The 18,481-nt window shown below is 42.1% G+C and overlaps 1 protein-coding gene across 1 annotated transcript in view; it reads right to left on the bottom strand.

The window, feature by feature from the left end:
* Positions 1 to 14,866, bottom strand: part of LOC105291985 (putative bifunctional UDP-N-acetylglucosamine transferase and deubiquitinase ALG13) — a 152,149-nt gene extending 137,283 nt beyond the window's left edge. The window contains exons 1-3 of the mRNA XM_011360087.2: positions 14,782 to 14,866; positions 14,227 to 14,287; positions 13,407 to 13,669 (exon numbers count right to left, since the gene is read on the bottom strand). Of these exons, the coding sequence (XP_011358389.2) occupies positions 13,407 to 13,658 (252 nt within the window). The 5' untranslated portion in view covers positions 13,659 to 13,669; positions 14,227 to 14,287; positions 14,782 to 14,866. The remainder of the gene's footprint in view (positions 1 to 13,406; positions 13,670 to 14,226; positions 14,288 to 14,781) is intronic.
* Between the last annotated feature and the right edge of the window lie 3,615 nt (positions 14,867 to 18,481).

Here is an 18,481-nt window from a genome sequence, read left to right as displayed (position 1 = left end):
TGCTCAAAGCAAAGACAATGCTTGGAATTCTTGGTGAAAAGAACTTTCTCCTCAGACATAGCTCTTCAAATTAGATCAGACAAAAGGATGAATTCACAGATTTGGGGGTCCTGACAATTCCATAACAAGGAAAAGCCTTAGACGATTTTTGCTTAAACTTATCCTCCAAATATTATCCTCATGAAGTATTTACAAAGTCAAGACCCCAAAGATCTAGAACATTCTCTAGATCGGGGCTTCTTAACCTTGGCACTACTGACATTTGGGCCTGATGATTCATTGTTGTAGGAGGCGTCTTGTGCATTGTGAGATATCTAGCAGTATCCATGGCCTCTACCCACTAGATGTCGGGAGTACTTGACTCCTGGCTGACAACCAAAAATGTCTGCAGATATTATTGAGTGTCCCCAGTGGTGACAGGGGGACAGAATTACCTCTGGTTAGGAACCACTGCTATAGAGAAGAAGTGGTTATTTCATTCAACCCGTACAAACCAACTATCCGAACAACTGGGAGCAAAATCTGTTCTCTTCCAAGATGAAGTGATTACATGCCCTATCACAGTCACTATCACTGCCATGCTGGAAAGGAGACCAATACTTTCCTCAGAAAATTCCTCTCTGCTAGTTCTCTGATTGCCATCTTGCACTCTAACCAGATTTCCTTCCCAGAATCTAATCAACATGTAGAAAGCATCACAGGCATCCATAGTGAGACTCACTTTTCAACTCAGTGTTTTCAGACCCTGCCTCAATTCAACAGCAGTGATGGACAGCCTCTTGTAACTCAGGGCAAAAAACTAAGTAGCCTGCATTTGCTAAAGAGTCCACTGCAACAGATTATTGCCTTACATATTACACATTAACAGAATTTCTTATGACGGTGCCAATAGTTGAATGTGGTTGTTTTCCTGTGATCCTTTTAAATCCCCAATTCAATTACCACGCTCATTTCTCTGATGAATCATCAGCAGAAAGCCAGACAATTTTTTAGAGAGTGATATGACCCTCAGCTGGAACATTACTTCTGTAGGACTCTGCTGTACCTGCTTGGCACTAAACAGACACTCAGTCTACCCTGAAGAAGGTTAGGCTTTAGTACTTAACCCAGCATGAAATTAACCTTTTAGAGAACTGTTAGTTTGTCAAAGATAGTTACACAACTGACACCAAAAGGAAAAGAGAATCATAAAACTAAATAATGGAGTGAAATGTGTTGCATTACTTGTTGTTGTATCTCTAGATTTGATAGCCTCAGAGATGCAAATCTCAGCTTTAGGCCATAATTAAATTGATGCATCAAAATGAAGATGTCATGTATATTTTCAATATCACAGCAGCAGTGAAATGTTAGGTCTTCGATGTCACTTTTCCCACAAGAATTTCCCTCTCTACCTTGTCTTCCCTCACTAGAGGAATACACATCAGCAAAGCAACACCTGACATGTTGACATTGCCGCAGATACCAAATCTCCACAGAATTCAGCGGCTGTGCCATAAATGAGGAGTCTCCTTTGAATTCCAAAATTGCCTGAAAGCTAATAGTAGAAGAAAAATGGACACACGACTGTCCAACATTCTGACTGTGACTCTGAACTAGCATGACTCTGAGCTGAATGCCTTTGTTAAAACAGCATATAGGTAATGCACACACATTTCTGAGTGGTAAGAATGAGAAGACACAATGTTAAAGCAAGGAGGTCCCCAGGGATAAAAACCCACTAGTTATTTGATTTTCTCTTAGTCTTGCTCCTTGAACATCCACCTTTCTAGGTTTCAAGTCGCTTGAAGCTGTTGGCATCACAAACACCACATTTCCATCTTTTCACCCTCGACATTCCAGTGGTGAAAAGTGAACCAGCCCTGATGCCCGCGACTCTGAAATGAGCTCCAGCTTCAAGTTCTTAGCTCAGACATAAAGAAATATGAAGGTAATAACTAATGGGCAATTGTGGTTGCCTTGGCTACAATCCTAACTTTTGGCAAATGTACCTCTGTGTGCTTAATATTTGTTTAAATAGTACATGAAAATACTAAAAGAGTGTCATTATTATTGGCTTAACCATATGCGTTTTTCTTTCTTGATTATTGTTCTATTACCTGTATTCTTACTCCCTGGTCCAGATTATCTGCCACAGCTGGGATGGAGAAAAGAGCTCACATCTTTAACTTTCATGTTTTCCACGCGTTGGTACATTCTGAATGTGATGCCTAGGGGCCTTCCAGATAACTGGATGTGTAAATAAAAGAGTTCTAAATCACTTCAAGGTGTCATTCAAATATTCATCCTAGCTAACAGGGAAGAAATTCACCAAATCCACCCCGGGGCCTTTTTCCCATCTTGTTACCTGCTGACACTCATATAATGTGCTAGACAAAGGCACGGCAAGTCTCATATTAGAATCTTTTAGGACTAACTCCCCAGTCCTTTCTCCAATCTTAAAAAAGATCATTTTTCTCACTCACAAATGAAAAAAGAAATATACAAAGGGCTGAAAGGTAGATTTCATTATCAGACTTTTTTGTCATATCCTCTCTTTTTCTTATTTATGCAGACCTGAAACCACTAGTAATCATAATGTATTAGAATTGTATTGAATGAGATATAAGAAGAGGAATAGGAAGGAAACCTTAAGGATAGAACTTTGTGACTTCGTACTCTTTATCCATTCTATAAACTGAAAATTATTCCCTGTGTTGCTGTTGCAAGCATAGGGGCTCAATGATGATATTTAGGCTCTCAGCAAGATTTCTCTGCCTATGAATTCTGACAAGTACCATCCTAGTAATCCCCACAAGGTGAAGACAATCATTAGTAAATGGCAAAGAGGAGGTGTCAATGGTGCTTCAGCCAGTGGTACAACTACCCACTAATAAAAGCTTTGAACATGGAACATCTCTTGGAACCAATTTACCAGAGACTATTTTCTAGAATGGCCAAGGACAAATACCAAGACTCAGTGGAGCACCTAAGTAAAAATAGCAACACCCCTAGTCAAAGGTTTTGAGTGAGAGCTTGCTCTAAGCAGCCTCTATACCAACAATATAGGTCGTTCAAAAACAATTTGTAAGTAATTCACTAAAAACCTAAAGCAAATCCCAGGAAATTGTAAAATCTCCATCCTTGTCCAAAGATTAGTTTCAGAGCATCTCTGAGGGACATAAATCAACAATGGCCAGGGCAGGCAGGAGAGGCGACATCATGGCCTGTAACATTTTTGTCCAGAAGAACTTTGGTCAACGGCAGAAATGTTCCATATCTGCACTGCCCAACATAGTAGCCTTTAAATGTGGTGGGGCTTTTGAGCATTTGAAGAATGGCTGGTATAAATGAAGAACTGAATTTTTAATTTTATTTAATTTTAATTACATTTAAATTTAAATAGCCTCCTGTGTCCACTGACTACCGTATTGGATAATGCAGGTCTAGAAACTGAGGAGGGGCGTGGTGAAGACAGAGTGTCTAGTCCAGGCAAGTGAAAAAGCATTGCCAGGAAAGTTGTAGGCTCAGGGCAAGGACAGCGCCACACTTCCATCTTGAGGGCCGTCTCCAATTGATTGTTAGCAAACCCCTGCTTCCAAAGCGAAGGCTGAACTCATTAGGAAAGAGTACTGTGAGTAATTAGCAATGTTTGACAGACAGGAAGACAGAAAAGGAAGTTGGTGGCACATGTGCTGTGATTTGCCAATGCCAATATGGTGAGGAGAAGTTAAACGCAGAGGACGTCGAGGGAAATAGAGGAGGCAGCCAGGTTCGAAGCCGTAAGATGGCGATTCTAGAAAACAGAGTGGATTATGGTTATTTCTTTAGTTCTCTGAATTAATGTTCTCATACAAATATGGTTAGGCAGGGGTTCTAAATATATGGCTGCAACCAGACAACTCAGGGACTACTGGTGTCAGATTATTTATTTAGTTGTTTATTTATATGTTATACTTATTAAGTTGTTTACTAGTTTAGTACCTGTATCTCCCACTAGAATGTGAGCTGCATAAGGTCATGGATCATTCTGGGCCAGAAAGTAGGTAATGGGGAAAAGACTGTCAATTGAGTATTTATACCCAACCTTACTCATCTAAAATATGTTTGAAGATCTACTACATGTAATGTACCATGTTAGGGTTGAAAAAATCGCTATGAAAAGACAGACCCAGACCCCATCCTGATGGCTTGCATCAAAGAGCTAATTACACAACTAAGAATGTATGATACCACATCGGCAGAGACCTAACTTATGGGGTAGGCAGGGAGAAGTTCAAGGAAGGGAAAGTTTTCCTGAGGCACTGAACTGAATTTTAAAGGCTAAGTAGGAATTTACTGGCGGAGAGGGAAGAGAAAGGGAAGGAAGAGCACTGCAGGCAAAGGAAATGGATTGGGCAAAGGCTCTAGGTGGGGCAGGTTAAGCTCCACAAACATTTTTTTTAAAAAAAGTATTACTGTCATCCATAGAGCAAGCAAGGCAAAGGAGCTGGGGAGAAGTTGTCGGGTCAGTTGGTGATGTTCCCAGAGGAGTACCGCAGCCCAAATCCAGACGTCTGAACCCACCCAACATGATCTGAGGGCATCCTTCCTGGGAATGACCACATTGTACCCCATCTCCCAGCATCTTTAATTCTAATGAGATGCTTCTTTTGCTCAATTTCTTAAAAAGGATCCAGAAAACCATGGGGTGAGGAGGAACTCATTAATTCAACAAAACCAGAGAGTTACACACACACACACACACACACACACACACACACACACACACACGTGCGCGCACACATACACACACTCAGACTTGTGTAAGAGTTTACAAAAGTCTTTCTCCATGTACTACTGAATTTGAGTTTCTGGTCTAGCCAGTTCTTAGAAAGGTAAAAATATTATCCCCATTTCACAGTTGACAACTCTGAGGCTCCAAAAAAAAAACGTAACTTGTCCAAGATTCTAGTTAGAAGGCGCAGAGCCAGGATTCAAAGTCACAGCACCCAAATCCCATTATTCTTCCTGCAAGAGCAGTTTCTTTCCAATAGAGAACCCCATGGGGAATACTGAGTCTGATCCTTAGTGAGCCTATCAACCATAAAATTTTCAAAAAATATTTATTGAGGTGATTTTTGTCTGGTCGGTAAAGCTCCTCCAAGGCGCCTGCTTTTCTCTAGGCAGAGATACTTTCACAGCTAGTGGTCTGAAACCCACTTACTTCATGGTTGGGGATCTGCCCTGGAAAGTTCTACATACACTTATTCAGGAAGGTAATGTTATTTGTCTGATTCAAATCCAGAGCCTCGCTCTGGACCATTTTTTAAGTCAACTTGGAGAACCTGGAATCATTCACAGAGCCTCATTAGTTCTGAAAGGCGATGAGTCATTGTCAGACCTATGAACCAAATGCCTCAAAGCACTTTCAACAGTGACAGCTCTCATATCTTGGGAGTCTGTAATGGTCCAGATGTTACATAGAATGAAGGTGACCAACTGTCCCGGTTTACCTAGGACCCAAGGTTTCCTGGGATGGAACAAGTTGGTCACCCTGATGGTAATTCAAGCCTCATGATGCACAGCTGTGGTAAGGGGGCCTCAGCCGCCATCTTTACAGATAGGAGAATCCAAACTAGAGTGGGAATTCACATGGTTTGCCCCAAATCCTCACAGCCTGTAAGAACAAAACTGGGGTTTGAACCAAGATCTGATTCCCGGGGGTTAGCCCTAACCTGACCCTCCGGGAAACCACAGTACTGCAATTTAGCTGAGAAAGATGGACACCTCAAACCTTCTACTTCTCTGGAGAATTCTCCCTTTTCTGCCTTATGAAGTGAATAGGACTTTTTTTCAGGACTGAAATAAAACTGGGAGCACTCTTTTTTGCCTTAAGCTCAATGTCCTGATTTGCATGTCAATGCCAGCAGTGTTACTCCACCTGAGGGCTGCTTTTAAAACACCCAGAGCAGTGCAAGCAGTTTGGGCTGGGAAACTAACCAGTAAGTTGTGAAGAACAGGTCTTAAGACATACCTGATGAAATGGAAAGGGTAAGGGTAGGGCAGACTTAAATTTAAATCCTTCCTCTGCCATAGAGTAGCTGTGTGGTCTTGGGGCTAATAACAGGTATGTATTTCAAAGGAATACTGAGGAGCATAAAATGAAATCACCCAATGTGAATCTACCTTGCTCTATGACTGGCACATGATAAATTCCCAGTAAGTGCTAGTTCACCAACAATCCCCAAAGAAAGGAAACTCAAAATGTCCCTTGCTTTATAATCTCCTCAAGCTCCTACCAGGTTTTCTGAAACCTAAACCTATGCGAAAATAATGTAGATTATCATAAGAACACAAACAACCCATTTAAAAAAGAAATGAGCCAAAGATTTGAACAGACATTTCACCAAAGAAACATACAGACGGCAAATAGGCACATGAAAAGGTGTTCGACATCATGAGCTAATAGAGAAACAAAGTAAAGCCACAATGAGATATCATTATACACTTACGAGAATGACTAAAATTAAAAATACTGACAATAGTAAGTGTTGACAATGATGTGGAGCACCTGAAATTCTCTTGATGGTGGGAATGCATGATGGGCGAGTACATTCTGAACAGCTACTTTTGAAAATAGATTAGTCACTTCCTAACAGTAAACTTATCATACGACCCAGTAGTCCTATTCCTAGAAATTCATCCAGAGAAATGAAAATGTATGTCTACAAAAAAAAATGTTTATAGGAGCTTTATTCATAAATGCCAAAAATCTGTCAACAACCCAACTATCCATCAACAGATGAACAAATAAACAATATGTGGTACATCCAATCAGTGAAATACTACTCAGTAAGAAAAAAGAACTACCGATACACCAAAAGGAGTGACTATCAAACACACCGTGTTAAGCAAAAGAAGTCAGATGCAAAAGTTTATATACTATCTGCCTCCATTTATATGAAATTTTAGAACAGGTTGGGGTAGGGTGAGGGGAATGTCTGCAGAGGGACACAAGGAACTCTATATGGAGGTGATAAAAACATTCTACCTCCTTCTTGGGGTGATGATTATAAAGGTATGTACATTTGTCAGAACTCATTATACTGCACACTTAAAAATGGTGAATTTTACTGTCTGTAAATAATATGCCAATAAATCTTACTTTAAAAAGAAAATAGATTGTAAAATATAGGGAGTCTAATCTGGGAAGGGGGATGCGACCCTGGGAAAGAGAAGGAAGTGGAAGCAGGGGAGAGAGAGGGCAGAGCCAGCCCCTAGTTGCTGTGCACGGGACGTGGCCTGTGCCTTTTGGTAATTGGGGGAGCAAACCGAGAAAAAGGGAGTCTCCGTGTGTCACTAGCCATTGTCTCCACGTGTCCTAAAGTAACTTTTCACTTGGCTACGCTAATGCCTGTTAGATGTATCAACATTTTACCTTTAAAAATGTGTTAAGTGGTCATTTATGAAGAACACACTAGCAGAGTCACTGCTCCTGCTACTGCCCCACATTACATTTCTGGCTGAGCTGAAGAATGCTTTAAAAAAATTTACAAGTGAGGACAACAGCCTAGTCTAACAAAATGGATCTTTCTAACAATTGATTTCAACTCTGCCAAGGCAGCACCCATGAGGAAAGGAAGATAATCTCAGTAAAAACACCTCAGCCCCATCTCAAATGTGACACACGGGTACCCACAGCAAGTTCCCAGACCTCAGTACATGCGTTCATAGAGGTCCACAGAGAAGTGAGGGCAGTAAAGTGAATGGGATATAACGGGATGGATGTACATGACAGAAAGGGGTGTGGGGTTTGCAGGGGTGTGTTGGGTGAAGGCCACTACCTATTCTTTCTCAAAAAAGACTATTTTATTCTGAAAAAATATATATATTTGTTTGCGTGTGTGTGTGCTTAAATGGCCACCCTTCCCTGACTGAGAAGCAGATATCTGATCCAAGAAAGGCCAGTTGGATATCCTTTCCATGGACTCTGGCCCTTGAGTAGAGTGACAGAAAAGCAAAAAATGGTTGGAATTTATTCTTCTATGCCAGTGCCCTTGAGAGACCATTCATTGCTTTCTACTGCTTAGATCTGACATTCTCTGGCTTCGGTATTTCCCAATAACCAGTTTTATCATTTTTCCTTTGATTCTGTGATTACCTGACTACCTTACACTAAAATACCTTTTTGTTCAAAATTAATGTCAGTTTCTGTTTCTTGCAACCTAAGGGCCCTAAAGGATACAACTTTTTAGCTCAATCATTTTTTAAGTTTTAAAGTTGCCACTGATTCCTCCTGAGAAGTTATAAATGTAACATTTAAAAAAGCAAGTGATCCATTAGCTTTATTAATGTCCTGTGTGTAGCCTGGGGCCTGGGCGGGGAGGCAGGGGCCTTCCATCCTGGCCCCCCTTGGCTTTCCTAATGGGAGAGAAGCAGTCTATTGACAAATCAGAATAAAGCATAACTCTTTTCCAACCTCCTGCCCACCAGGAAAAGACCTGGGACCATCTTCAGGACAGCAAGGCAAAACTGTGTCATCGAGCACCAACTTGCTTTGACTGTTTATATCATTTTCAACTCAACAGCCTTGGAGAAACTGAAAATTCTAGGTAAAATTGGAGTCCCAAATGATTCTTTTAAGAACCTTGGACCGTAACAGTAATAATAATAATCAGAATTGTTATTATTATTAACAATTACTGAGCAGTCAGTACCTATGAAGCACTAAATCAAGGACTTTATAAGTTTAATTTCATTCAAGCCACACAATAACCATAATAGTAGGCATTAAAATTATTCCTATTTTACAGAAGAAAACACTGAGGTTTTGAAAGGTTAGGATCTTACTCAGGGTTAACAGCTAGTGAAAGAGCCAAGATCAAATGCGGGTCTTTCTGATTTCACTCTTAATCAGAAAGCCAAAACCCTAAATCAGAATGGCATCCTACATAATGTGGACAAGTTTCTGCTGCTGTGCTGGAAATAAGAGTTATCCTGGCAAACACAATGCAAAATCAAAAGGGCTTCCATTATTTTTCATGCCAGGTACAAACACCCAAGGGGTTAGGCATCAAAGTGAACTGTCTTGATTTTATCAATTGCCTTTTCTCCTCTACTTGCCACTTGAGACTTTGCTGTCCTGACAAACTCTATCTTACCTGGAGCAGGAATGTTTTTCAGGATAAAATAAAAAAATACTATCACTCCCCATAAGTTAACAGCACTCAAGAGCTTTGCCAAAGTTGTAACTCTCATAGGGCTCACTGCAGTGTGATGCAGAGCTCGGAGGACCTCATCCTTTGTCTCCACAAGCTGCATCTACCCACCAGGGGGGGGAGGGTTAATCTGAAGTTAAATTTGGCTCTTAAATACCCTCTCATGGAGCCAGCCTTTCATGTGCAAAGAAAGTCTTAAATCCTAAAAGGTTAGAATGGAAAACATCAATACGTTACACATTCACACAACAAAAAAATTGACTGGACGAGTTTATCTAATAGTGTTATACCAATGGTAATGTCTTCGTTGACATATATGTACTATGTATGTATGTATGTATGTATGTCTCTAGGACGTTAATGTTAGGGGAAGCTGGGTAAAGGGTATGTGGGAATTCTATCTTATCTTTGCAACTCTTCTATAAATCTAAAATTATTTCACAATAAAAGGCTTTTAAAATGTACCACATAGGCTGGGTAAAAGATTCCCTACAGCATCGTCTGTAAGACTGATTGATGGTTTAGGATAGAACACATTGAGGTAAGAATCTGGAGTCATTTTCAGCAATGAAGTGCCATTGGTAGCAACAGCACGCAGAGTCTCTCTACTCCAAAACCACAAGAATGACATATCTTGCAAACCCAGATTTGAATGAGAGCTAAACAAAAAAGAGAGTATGGTTATGCCACCTCACATCTGGGCCATGAATACACAGTTAATCCATATAAAAAAATCATGGTAAATAATGTGTACGTGTGTGGGGTGGGGGAAGGGGGAAGGGAGAGAGAAAGATAAAGAAAGAAAAAGGAAGAATATATGAATGAGATGAAGCTAAAGTAGACAGGAAAGAATCATTTATATCACACATCTGGGATCAGGGGAAGAATTCGGACATTTGCATAAGTAACGATAACATAGATGGAGTGAGATACTGGGGTGCTGGTCCTTCAACACGGGGAACTTTTTTCAACTTTTCCCAACTTTTCCAAACAAGGTTTCAGAACCACCTACCTAAGAGTTATTGAGCATAAGCAAAGCACTTCAGAAGGGTTTTAAAAGGCACTAAAAGGATGGGATATTTAAGGCCTACAGAACACTGCAACAAAATTTTGAAGATTATCAAATCCAGAGTCAAGAACACTTTCAAGGATTTCAAGGTCTCTTATTCAAGGACAATGACCATTTCATCTTCATCTGTAACACTAGAAGAAAAGAGTTTTGTCCAGTTTATAGAACCTCTTTTCAGATATGAGGAAGAAGTTCTTGAGGTAACGGGTGAGGAAATATCTCACTAGGTCCCCAAAGAGGTTTATCCCGCTGTCTCTGGATGTCATTGCAAGGTGTGGAGACTGCTTTCCTGTACCTTAAAGCACAGAGGAGGAATAAATGGTCAATTTAAGGTCTTATCTATTTTGTGGAATCAAAGCATATATAGCATGTAGCTACTTTAACATTTCTCTGAAGAGTACTTGCTAGAGAGGAATCAGGCATTGTTATTCTAGGAACAGAAAGTACCAGTCACGTCACAAAACTCTGCCATAAAAAAAATCCCTTGGCTGATCTAGTTTCCCAACCTTTTTTCCTATTTCAGAGACTTTCTGAAGACCTATGACCATAAACCTGAAATTTAGGAGACATGCTGATCGGGCACTAAGCTCCAATTTCTTCTCCAATATGACAACTGGGGTAAATTCCTGAGAAAGTAAATCATAGCCCCAAACCAGAATCTGAAAAAAATAAATAAATGCCATTATCGCCTCAGCACCTTATGGGTGTGTGTGTGGGGCAGGGGGGCGGGGGGGGTGTTAATATCCATTGACATCCTATTTACAGTACCCTTGCGTGGTGGAAGATTCGAGATAAAACTACAGTATTCAAAATTTATATTTTATAATTCTTGTGAGAAAAAAATGTAATAGTCCAATACATCACATTTGTACATTACTGTGTTTAATACTACTGTGATAATCTCCCCCACCTCACCCCAAACAGCTTGGTAAACCCACATTCCACTTTATCCCAGTTTGTCTTCCATTTATATTTTAGTAGAATAATTTGGTTAGACACCCAAAGGCCTTCCCACTAATGAAATCAGGATTTGCTAAGAAAAATCATTTTATAACTTGTCTTAGTATCCATCAAAGACAAAAAGAGTTATTAAAGTCTGAAACACAGCAACCATCCTCAACTCTTAAGAGGAATCAGAAGGAGCATACCAGAGACAAGCAAAGGGTTAACACAGCTCATTTCTGGGTTAAGGGAAGGATGCAACATCATTTTTTAAGGCAAACACCTGGAGGGAAAAAAGTAGTATTTTGTTTCCACCTCAAGAAATTACAGACAAACATAAAGCAAATCACATCAGTGGAATACTCAATTATCTGAACATGCTAATTAACGAACTGTAATCAACCGGCTTTCAAGTCCTCTCTTCACCTGCTGTAATATTTGTAGCGCATTGCCTTCCTTATTCCTCACAACCAGTAGAACATTAGACAGTCTGCATGGTGCATCCAAGGGAAACAAATAAGCACAGATTTTTGCTGATGGCAGGAATTTCTCATGCTCAGGGCAAATGAACCAGCAATATGGAAATGGCAGTACTGGCTGTATATTTTAATTATTCCCCACACCTATTTTGCAAAAGAGACTTAAAATACAATTAGGTAATATGATGCTCAGTTACGGTTATTTCGTAAAACTGAGCACAGACAGTCACTTAAAGTAGTAAATATGCAGTCATGACAGAATTAAATATTCATGAAATCAAGAGCGACTAGAAAGCTGAGGATATTCGAATATTAAAATTCATCAGAGTTTTTACAATGTAAATCTTGTACGTATTTGTAAGGCACCGAGTCCAGTCTAGAGTGTGTTCAAATTCCGGTGTCTTGGTAGACTGCCATTTAAATTACAATATTGATTTTGGTAGATAAACAACAAACTTAATCCTTAGCTCAGTTTCAAAATGCAAAACAATTCTGAATATTTGGAAATATCAACTTGTTAAAGTGAGCCTATCTCCAAACACAGAACAGCAACACTCAATGTGATCCTGATGCTTTGGATATTTGTTTAATCCACTAGCACCTTTGGAAAGGTCCAACAGTAACCAAGGCAATCTTCTAGGAGCACTTCATGACATGCAATTCTTTTCTAGCCGGGAGAAGTGACTATTTTCTTGTGCACTTTCTTAATTGAGCAAAGGGAGAAAGCATATTGACTGACCTTTAATATTCTGATTTGTTGAACCAACTTTTCCCCAACATTAGCAGCCAGTTTCAAAACGTATTAACGAATACATGTGTACATTTTATACAGGTACAACTAAACAACACTAGCTTCCACAAAACAGAACTCTCAGTGTACGTGGAGGAAGAAGACTGTACTCAGAAACAAAGCTGTAATAAATTCATTCTAATAATATTACCAAGGCATTATTTTCTATGTCATTTCTTCTATTTTACAATTTTCTCAACAGGAAAAATTAAAATAAAATAAAATAAACGCTCAGCACCAGAGAAGGGCATTTGAGCCATTTCTTACTGGAGTCCAATTACTTGAAGAACTCCTCTCTCCACAGTAAGTAGTAGCTGCCCCCTGGTCTATGATGACACAGCAGGGCTGCAAAGATTTACAGGGCTCATCTGCTGCCAGGCACTTGGTCTCTGCCCTCCTAGGTAGGAGGGTGCCAGGTGAGGAGGAGGACCTGGACCTGAGAGCTGGGTTAAGTAAGCAGTGATTTCCATTCTACCGAGGAGTCAAACTTTGCTCCCATTTTTGTCATCTTCAGGTTGATGTCTCCTCCCTCCACGGAGTCTCAGAAGCCACTTGGCAGCTCCTGAAGACATTTGTTTCCCCCTGACCTAGATCATCCAAATAAGCCTTGGTTTATACTGTGCGGGCAAGCAAAGGTCTCTCAACACTGCTCTCCTGAGGTGTGGGCTCTGCCCTGGCTTCTCATTGCATGTACCACAAGACTTTTCTCTGCACACACAGCTGAATACGGAAACCAGGACAGACTTCTGCACACGCCTTCCAGTTCAGAAAGTCACTATCGCCATCGATTCCCTTAAATCTCACGCCTTCCCCACATCTGCAACCCCCACCACCGCACAAACGAGGAAAGAGGGTGCGGGAAGCGGAGGGGTTAAAGTGACAGCCACTACTAGAGCTCCTCGGTTTTGTTCAAAAGGTGTCACAGCGCCAACACACTGTGGACCTACCTTGCTCTCTCCTTTCTCGCTGTTGGGTCTCGCCTCGGGATCGTCGCTGTCCTCAGCTCCTGCACTCTCGCCGGGCAGTTCATCCTGAGCCAGCTGCTGCTGCTGCTGCTGCTGCTGTTGCTGCTGCTGCTGCGGCTGCGGCTGGGGCTGGGGCTGGGGCGGCTGTGGCGGCGCCTGGCAGGCTCCGCCAGCCCCCTGGGAGCGGGGGATGGGCTCCGGGCGCGGAGAAACTCCCTCAACATCCATCTCCATCTTCCCATTCACTGGAGGGCAAGACAAAAGCGGAGCGGAGACTTGGCAGCGGCGCCCGGCGGCTCCTCAGCTGCCCATGGCACGCATGGCTCGCCGAGGGGGGGGGGGGCCGCCTCCCGCGCGCCCTCCCTCCCGCCACCCTTCGCCCGCGCTCCCCGCGGCTCCGCTCGCCTGCTCGGCTCGGGCACTGGCGGCGCCTGGGCCGGGGAGCGTGAGGAACGGGCGGCCGCGTGTCCTTGGAGCGGTGGCCTTCAGGCGCCCCCGGCAGTCCCGCTAAGCAGAGCGCATCCCGGCGGCGGCGGCGGCCGCGGCGACGCCTCCCAGCCGCGCGCCCAGCCCCGGGGCCGCTCGGGGACTTGCTCTCCAACCCGGCCTCCCGATCCGCGCCGCTTTCGCGTCTCTCCTGGGGCCGGTCGGCGTCCCCCCTCCCCTCCAACCTTCCGAACAAAGTTACAGGAGGAACAAAACGGATCGCCGGGGTTTGCCGGGCGAAACGGAGAGGAATAGGAATACCAGGTGTAAGTGTGATCTACCATCCCCTCCCGCTGACCAAGCGCCGACCCCTCACCTTTGCCCTCTCCCCGCCGCACAGGAGCCAAGGAAAGGAGGGTTTTCCGACCTGGCGAGGACTGGAAGGAGAGGAGCATACGGAGGGCTGATGGCCGGTGCGCGCACCCCCAACCGCAGGCGACCCCCACCTCCACGCTGGCCCGGGGCTCCCTTCGTCCCTCCCGCGGCCGAGCGTGTCTCCAGGGTCAGCCTCTCCGGTGCGTGTGTGTGTGTGTGTGTGTGTGTGCGCGCGCGAGTGTGTGTGTGTGTGTGTGTCCGAGCTCCCGCTCCTCGGTATGCTCCGCCGCCGGCGACTGCGCGCCACACAGCCCGGCACTAGAGAACTGGAGTAAAGAGGAGAAGCCAGCGGCCAATTCCGGGCAGGAAATCGACCTACCCTCGCCTGAGGCTGGATCGCCGGCTAGAACCGGGAAGGGGTGGGGCCCCGCGTGGATGGCGTGGACGCGAGTCTCGCAGCGCGCCCGAGTTTGGCGTAAAGGTTGGCAGTGGAGGGTCGATGGGGGAGGCGGAGGGAAAAGCGAGAAGTCGCTGCCAGGCATTTACTGCAATGTACCCCGGGGTGGGCGCCAGCTGGGCGCCGCCGCTCCCAAGTGGCGAGCTCTCCTGTGCTGGAAAGGGCGTCCTCAGCAGCGCAGGTCTCCAGGAGGTTCCGGAGGTGACCCCAGGCCAGGCGGTGAGCTGCGCCTATAAATATAGATAGATAGTGAAGACAAGGGTAGACTTGGAAATTCTGAAATCGGGGCTCACCGACAGTCAGGTGATCGGGATGACTTCTAAATTTAAAACCACTTGGTCCTGGGGAGTAGCTTACAACTTCACGGGAACTGTTACCGCAACTCTGCAGGTCCAGGAGGGACCTTCCAGCAGCTAAGAAGAGAAATAGAGGGTTATTAAGAACCTGTTTAATATTAAATAAAGCCCATTGTTCTGGGCTTTGAGTTCCATAATGCCCCCAAATGGATCAAGAGATAAATGAACTATTCATGCATTTCTTAGCAGAGGATGGTTTTTTCCCCCTAACATATAGTGTATCACAGATAACATTTGCCTAATGAAACTAGAAAATTGCATTGTTCATCATGTGACTGTTTTGCATTAACTTAAAGACAACTTTTACATATCAAGACACTTCCCCAATAAATGCAGTCACGCAAGAACACATCATTAGGTCTTATCCTTCAATGCAATCTCAAAATCTCTGACTCTGCCTGTAAGTGTGACGGAAATTAATTGCCACTTTAATTTAATCAGTGTAAACAGCCAATCTGGATAATGCAATGCGAATATACTTGTGGAAAGAAAAAGTTTGGAGACAGAATTACTTTTTCTTCAAAACTTCTTTAAAAAGTATATTTTAAGCTCATTTTCTAAATTGGGGACTTCTTAAAAATAAAATGAGCTTGCTTTAGTCTGATATTCACTATACTTTTTAAATCAGTATGACCCTTCATGTAGAAGTGTACCAGCCAAGAAAATAAATGTAGAGCTATGTTCCTTTAAAGAAGTTACTTACTCTCAATTTTCCTCCCCAGTACATTGTAATAAATCAATTCTTATAGTATTTTTATAATGGTAAATTAGATTATCTGTGTAAAGGGCTTAGCCAAGTGCCTTAGTACATAGTGAACACTTGACAGTCACTGCCTGTTTCACTGAAAATAGTAAGATGATACAAATTCACTATGAGCACTCATCCTAGGACTTTGATTTAGAAGGAAGAAATTGCCAGTTTAATTAATCGTTTTATATAAATTATTCTAAAAGATATTCAGAATCTTCAAAATATGAAGCCCCTTCTGAAGGCAGGAAGAAAGTCAACGGTGTTTTGTGCAATAAAGTTTTGAATTTGACAGATTTCCTTTCTACAGTGTAGGAATAAAAATTACACGTCAATTCCCACAGGAGCCGGAACAGCTGACTGGTAAGTTATCATTCTTCTATGCTTGTTACTTCCAGAATGTGTTCATGAATTTCTTTAAGGCTTAAATGAAGATTGAATCAAAACGATACAATACTTGAGCTAAATTTGTTCTAAATTTAGGCACGTGCTGGTAAAGATTCCCATTGTTAAATGCAAATATTTTTCCTTTCTCTGCCCTTCTATTTTTTGGGGACACTGAATTTTCTTTGCATCTGTCATAAGTAAATATGGGCTTGGAAAAATATATTACATTTCAAAACTGTTGATTGCACCTAATTATGCATGTAAATTGCTACTTCAAGCATGCAGACAGCTTGTAACATTTTGAAAATTTTGCCCCAGTAGTCATTTGAGGTATTTATGTTACTATTTTGCTTTTGCCTTAAATGACTTCATTTCCTCATTAGCTTTCAATTAATAATGGGTCTATGAATAATTTTGACCTTTCGATGTCTATGGTTTAGATGACTCAAATGAGCAAATCAGAACTTTCAAGAAAATCACCCTTCTTATTGCTTATAGACCATTTGATTGATTTTTTGAATCTCTGAGATGAGAGTTTAGAAAAAGGTGTCCTGGAAAAGTCATCTAACTCCTTGCTACTCAATATAGTCGATGGACCAATAGCATCTCAACACTTGTATTGTTAGAAATTCAGAGTTTCAGGCCTCACTTGAGCCTTACTGCATCCGAGTCTACATTTTAACAAGATCTCCAAGTGATTCCTTTTACATTCAAGTTTGAGAAGCGCTGCTCTAACTCATCATGTACTTGGCCTTTCTAAAGTATAATATATTATCTTTGGCACTGTTCCCCTAAAATACTACTTGGAATGATTCATTCAGAAAATACAATCTTAGAAACGTGTGTGTGCGTGTGTGTGTGTGTGTGTGCGTGTGTGTGTGTGTGCGCGCGCGTGTGTGTGTGTGTGTGCGCGCGCGCGCGTGTAGTTATAGTCCTTCCCTCCTTCCTCCCAAGATCTTAGTGTTGTATAATGAAAAATTACATAGATTAAGAATGTATCTATTGTAATCTCTGGTAATGAATTAGAAGTATACAGTTTCCTAAATTCAAAAAGTACTAACCTAAAAAGGGAGTAGCACTTTGTTTTGAATCATAACTTTTATTCAAATGTGTGGCACTAGTTCCTAAAAAAATTTGGTCATGTTGACTTAGACTTGAAAGTCCAGTTTCCACTCTACTGGGATTATTGATACCGTCTATGACAATGCAAGCAGAAACTGCCAAGTTTGTGTCAGTGCAATGACAGTCTAATAAACCATCAGTGATTTGGCATAAGTATGGACTAAATTACATGCCCCAATAGAACTTGTTACTTTAAAGAATTTTTTGAAAGCACATATACATAGATCAATAAGTTATTACCATAAAAATCTGTCTGGTACAGAATTTCTCATCTTAAATGTCCATGAAATCACCTGCGGAATGTTGTCGAAATGCAGGTTATGACTCAGCAGGACAGGTTTTGGGCCTGAGACTCTGCATTGCTAACTAACAGACTTCCAGATGAAGCCTGGATTTAATAGATTTGCTTTATCATCGTCAGTGGTTCTGGTCCTCAGATTTAATAGATTTGCTTTATCATCGTCAGTGGTTCTTAAATTTTTATCACTTGGGGAGATTTTTAAAATCATTAATGCCCAGACTACACCCGAGACAAATTAAATCCAAATTTCTACAGGTAGATCTAAGCATCAATCGTTTTTAAACCTCCCCAGGTGTTTACAGTGTGCGACCAAAATTAGGACTCAAACTTATAAATCAGTGATTCTCCAAGTGTGGTCTCCAGACCAGCAGCAGCAGCAGGAGCCCCTAGGAGCCAGTTATGACTGTTGCCCCTCAGGCCTTCCCCAGACCTACTGAATCAGTACCTGCACTCTAAGATCGCCAGGACATCTGTGTGCACATTTAAAGACTAAGAAGCACAGCTCTAGCATGTTCTCGTGAGATGGATTGGTGGCACTCAACCAGCAGCAACCTGATCGTACCTCCATCTCTTGGCTCTTTATGCATCTACATGCATTCTGAGATGTTCTACAAACTCTTATGGATAAAGTTCCAATTGATAAAGGGAATCTACAAGAATCATTAGCCTGTTTTAATATTTCTGTGGTTAGCAGCACTGTCCAATAGAACTTTCTGCAGTGAAAGAAATGTTCTATATCTGTGCTCTTCAGTAAGTAGCCACCAGCCACTTGAGGCTATTGAATGCACGAATTATGGTTAATGTGACTAAGAAATGTTTAATTTTAATTTTATTTCATTTCAACTGATTTAAATTTAAGTAGCTTCATGTGGGCATTGGCTCCCG

Source organism: Pteropus vampyrus, unplaced genomic scaffold (genome assembly GCF_000151845.1).
Source record: "Pteropus vampyrus isolate Shadow unplaced genomic scaffold, Pvam_2.0 Scaffold1, whole genome shotgun sequence".
NCBI lineage: Eukaryota > Metazoa > Chordata > Mammalia > Chiroptera > Pteropodidae > Pteropus > Pteropus vampyrus.
The sequence above is the reverse complement of the archived record's forward strand: the minus strand, read 5'-3'. Positions and strand labels throughout refer to the sequence as shown.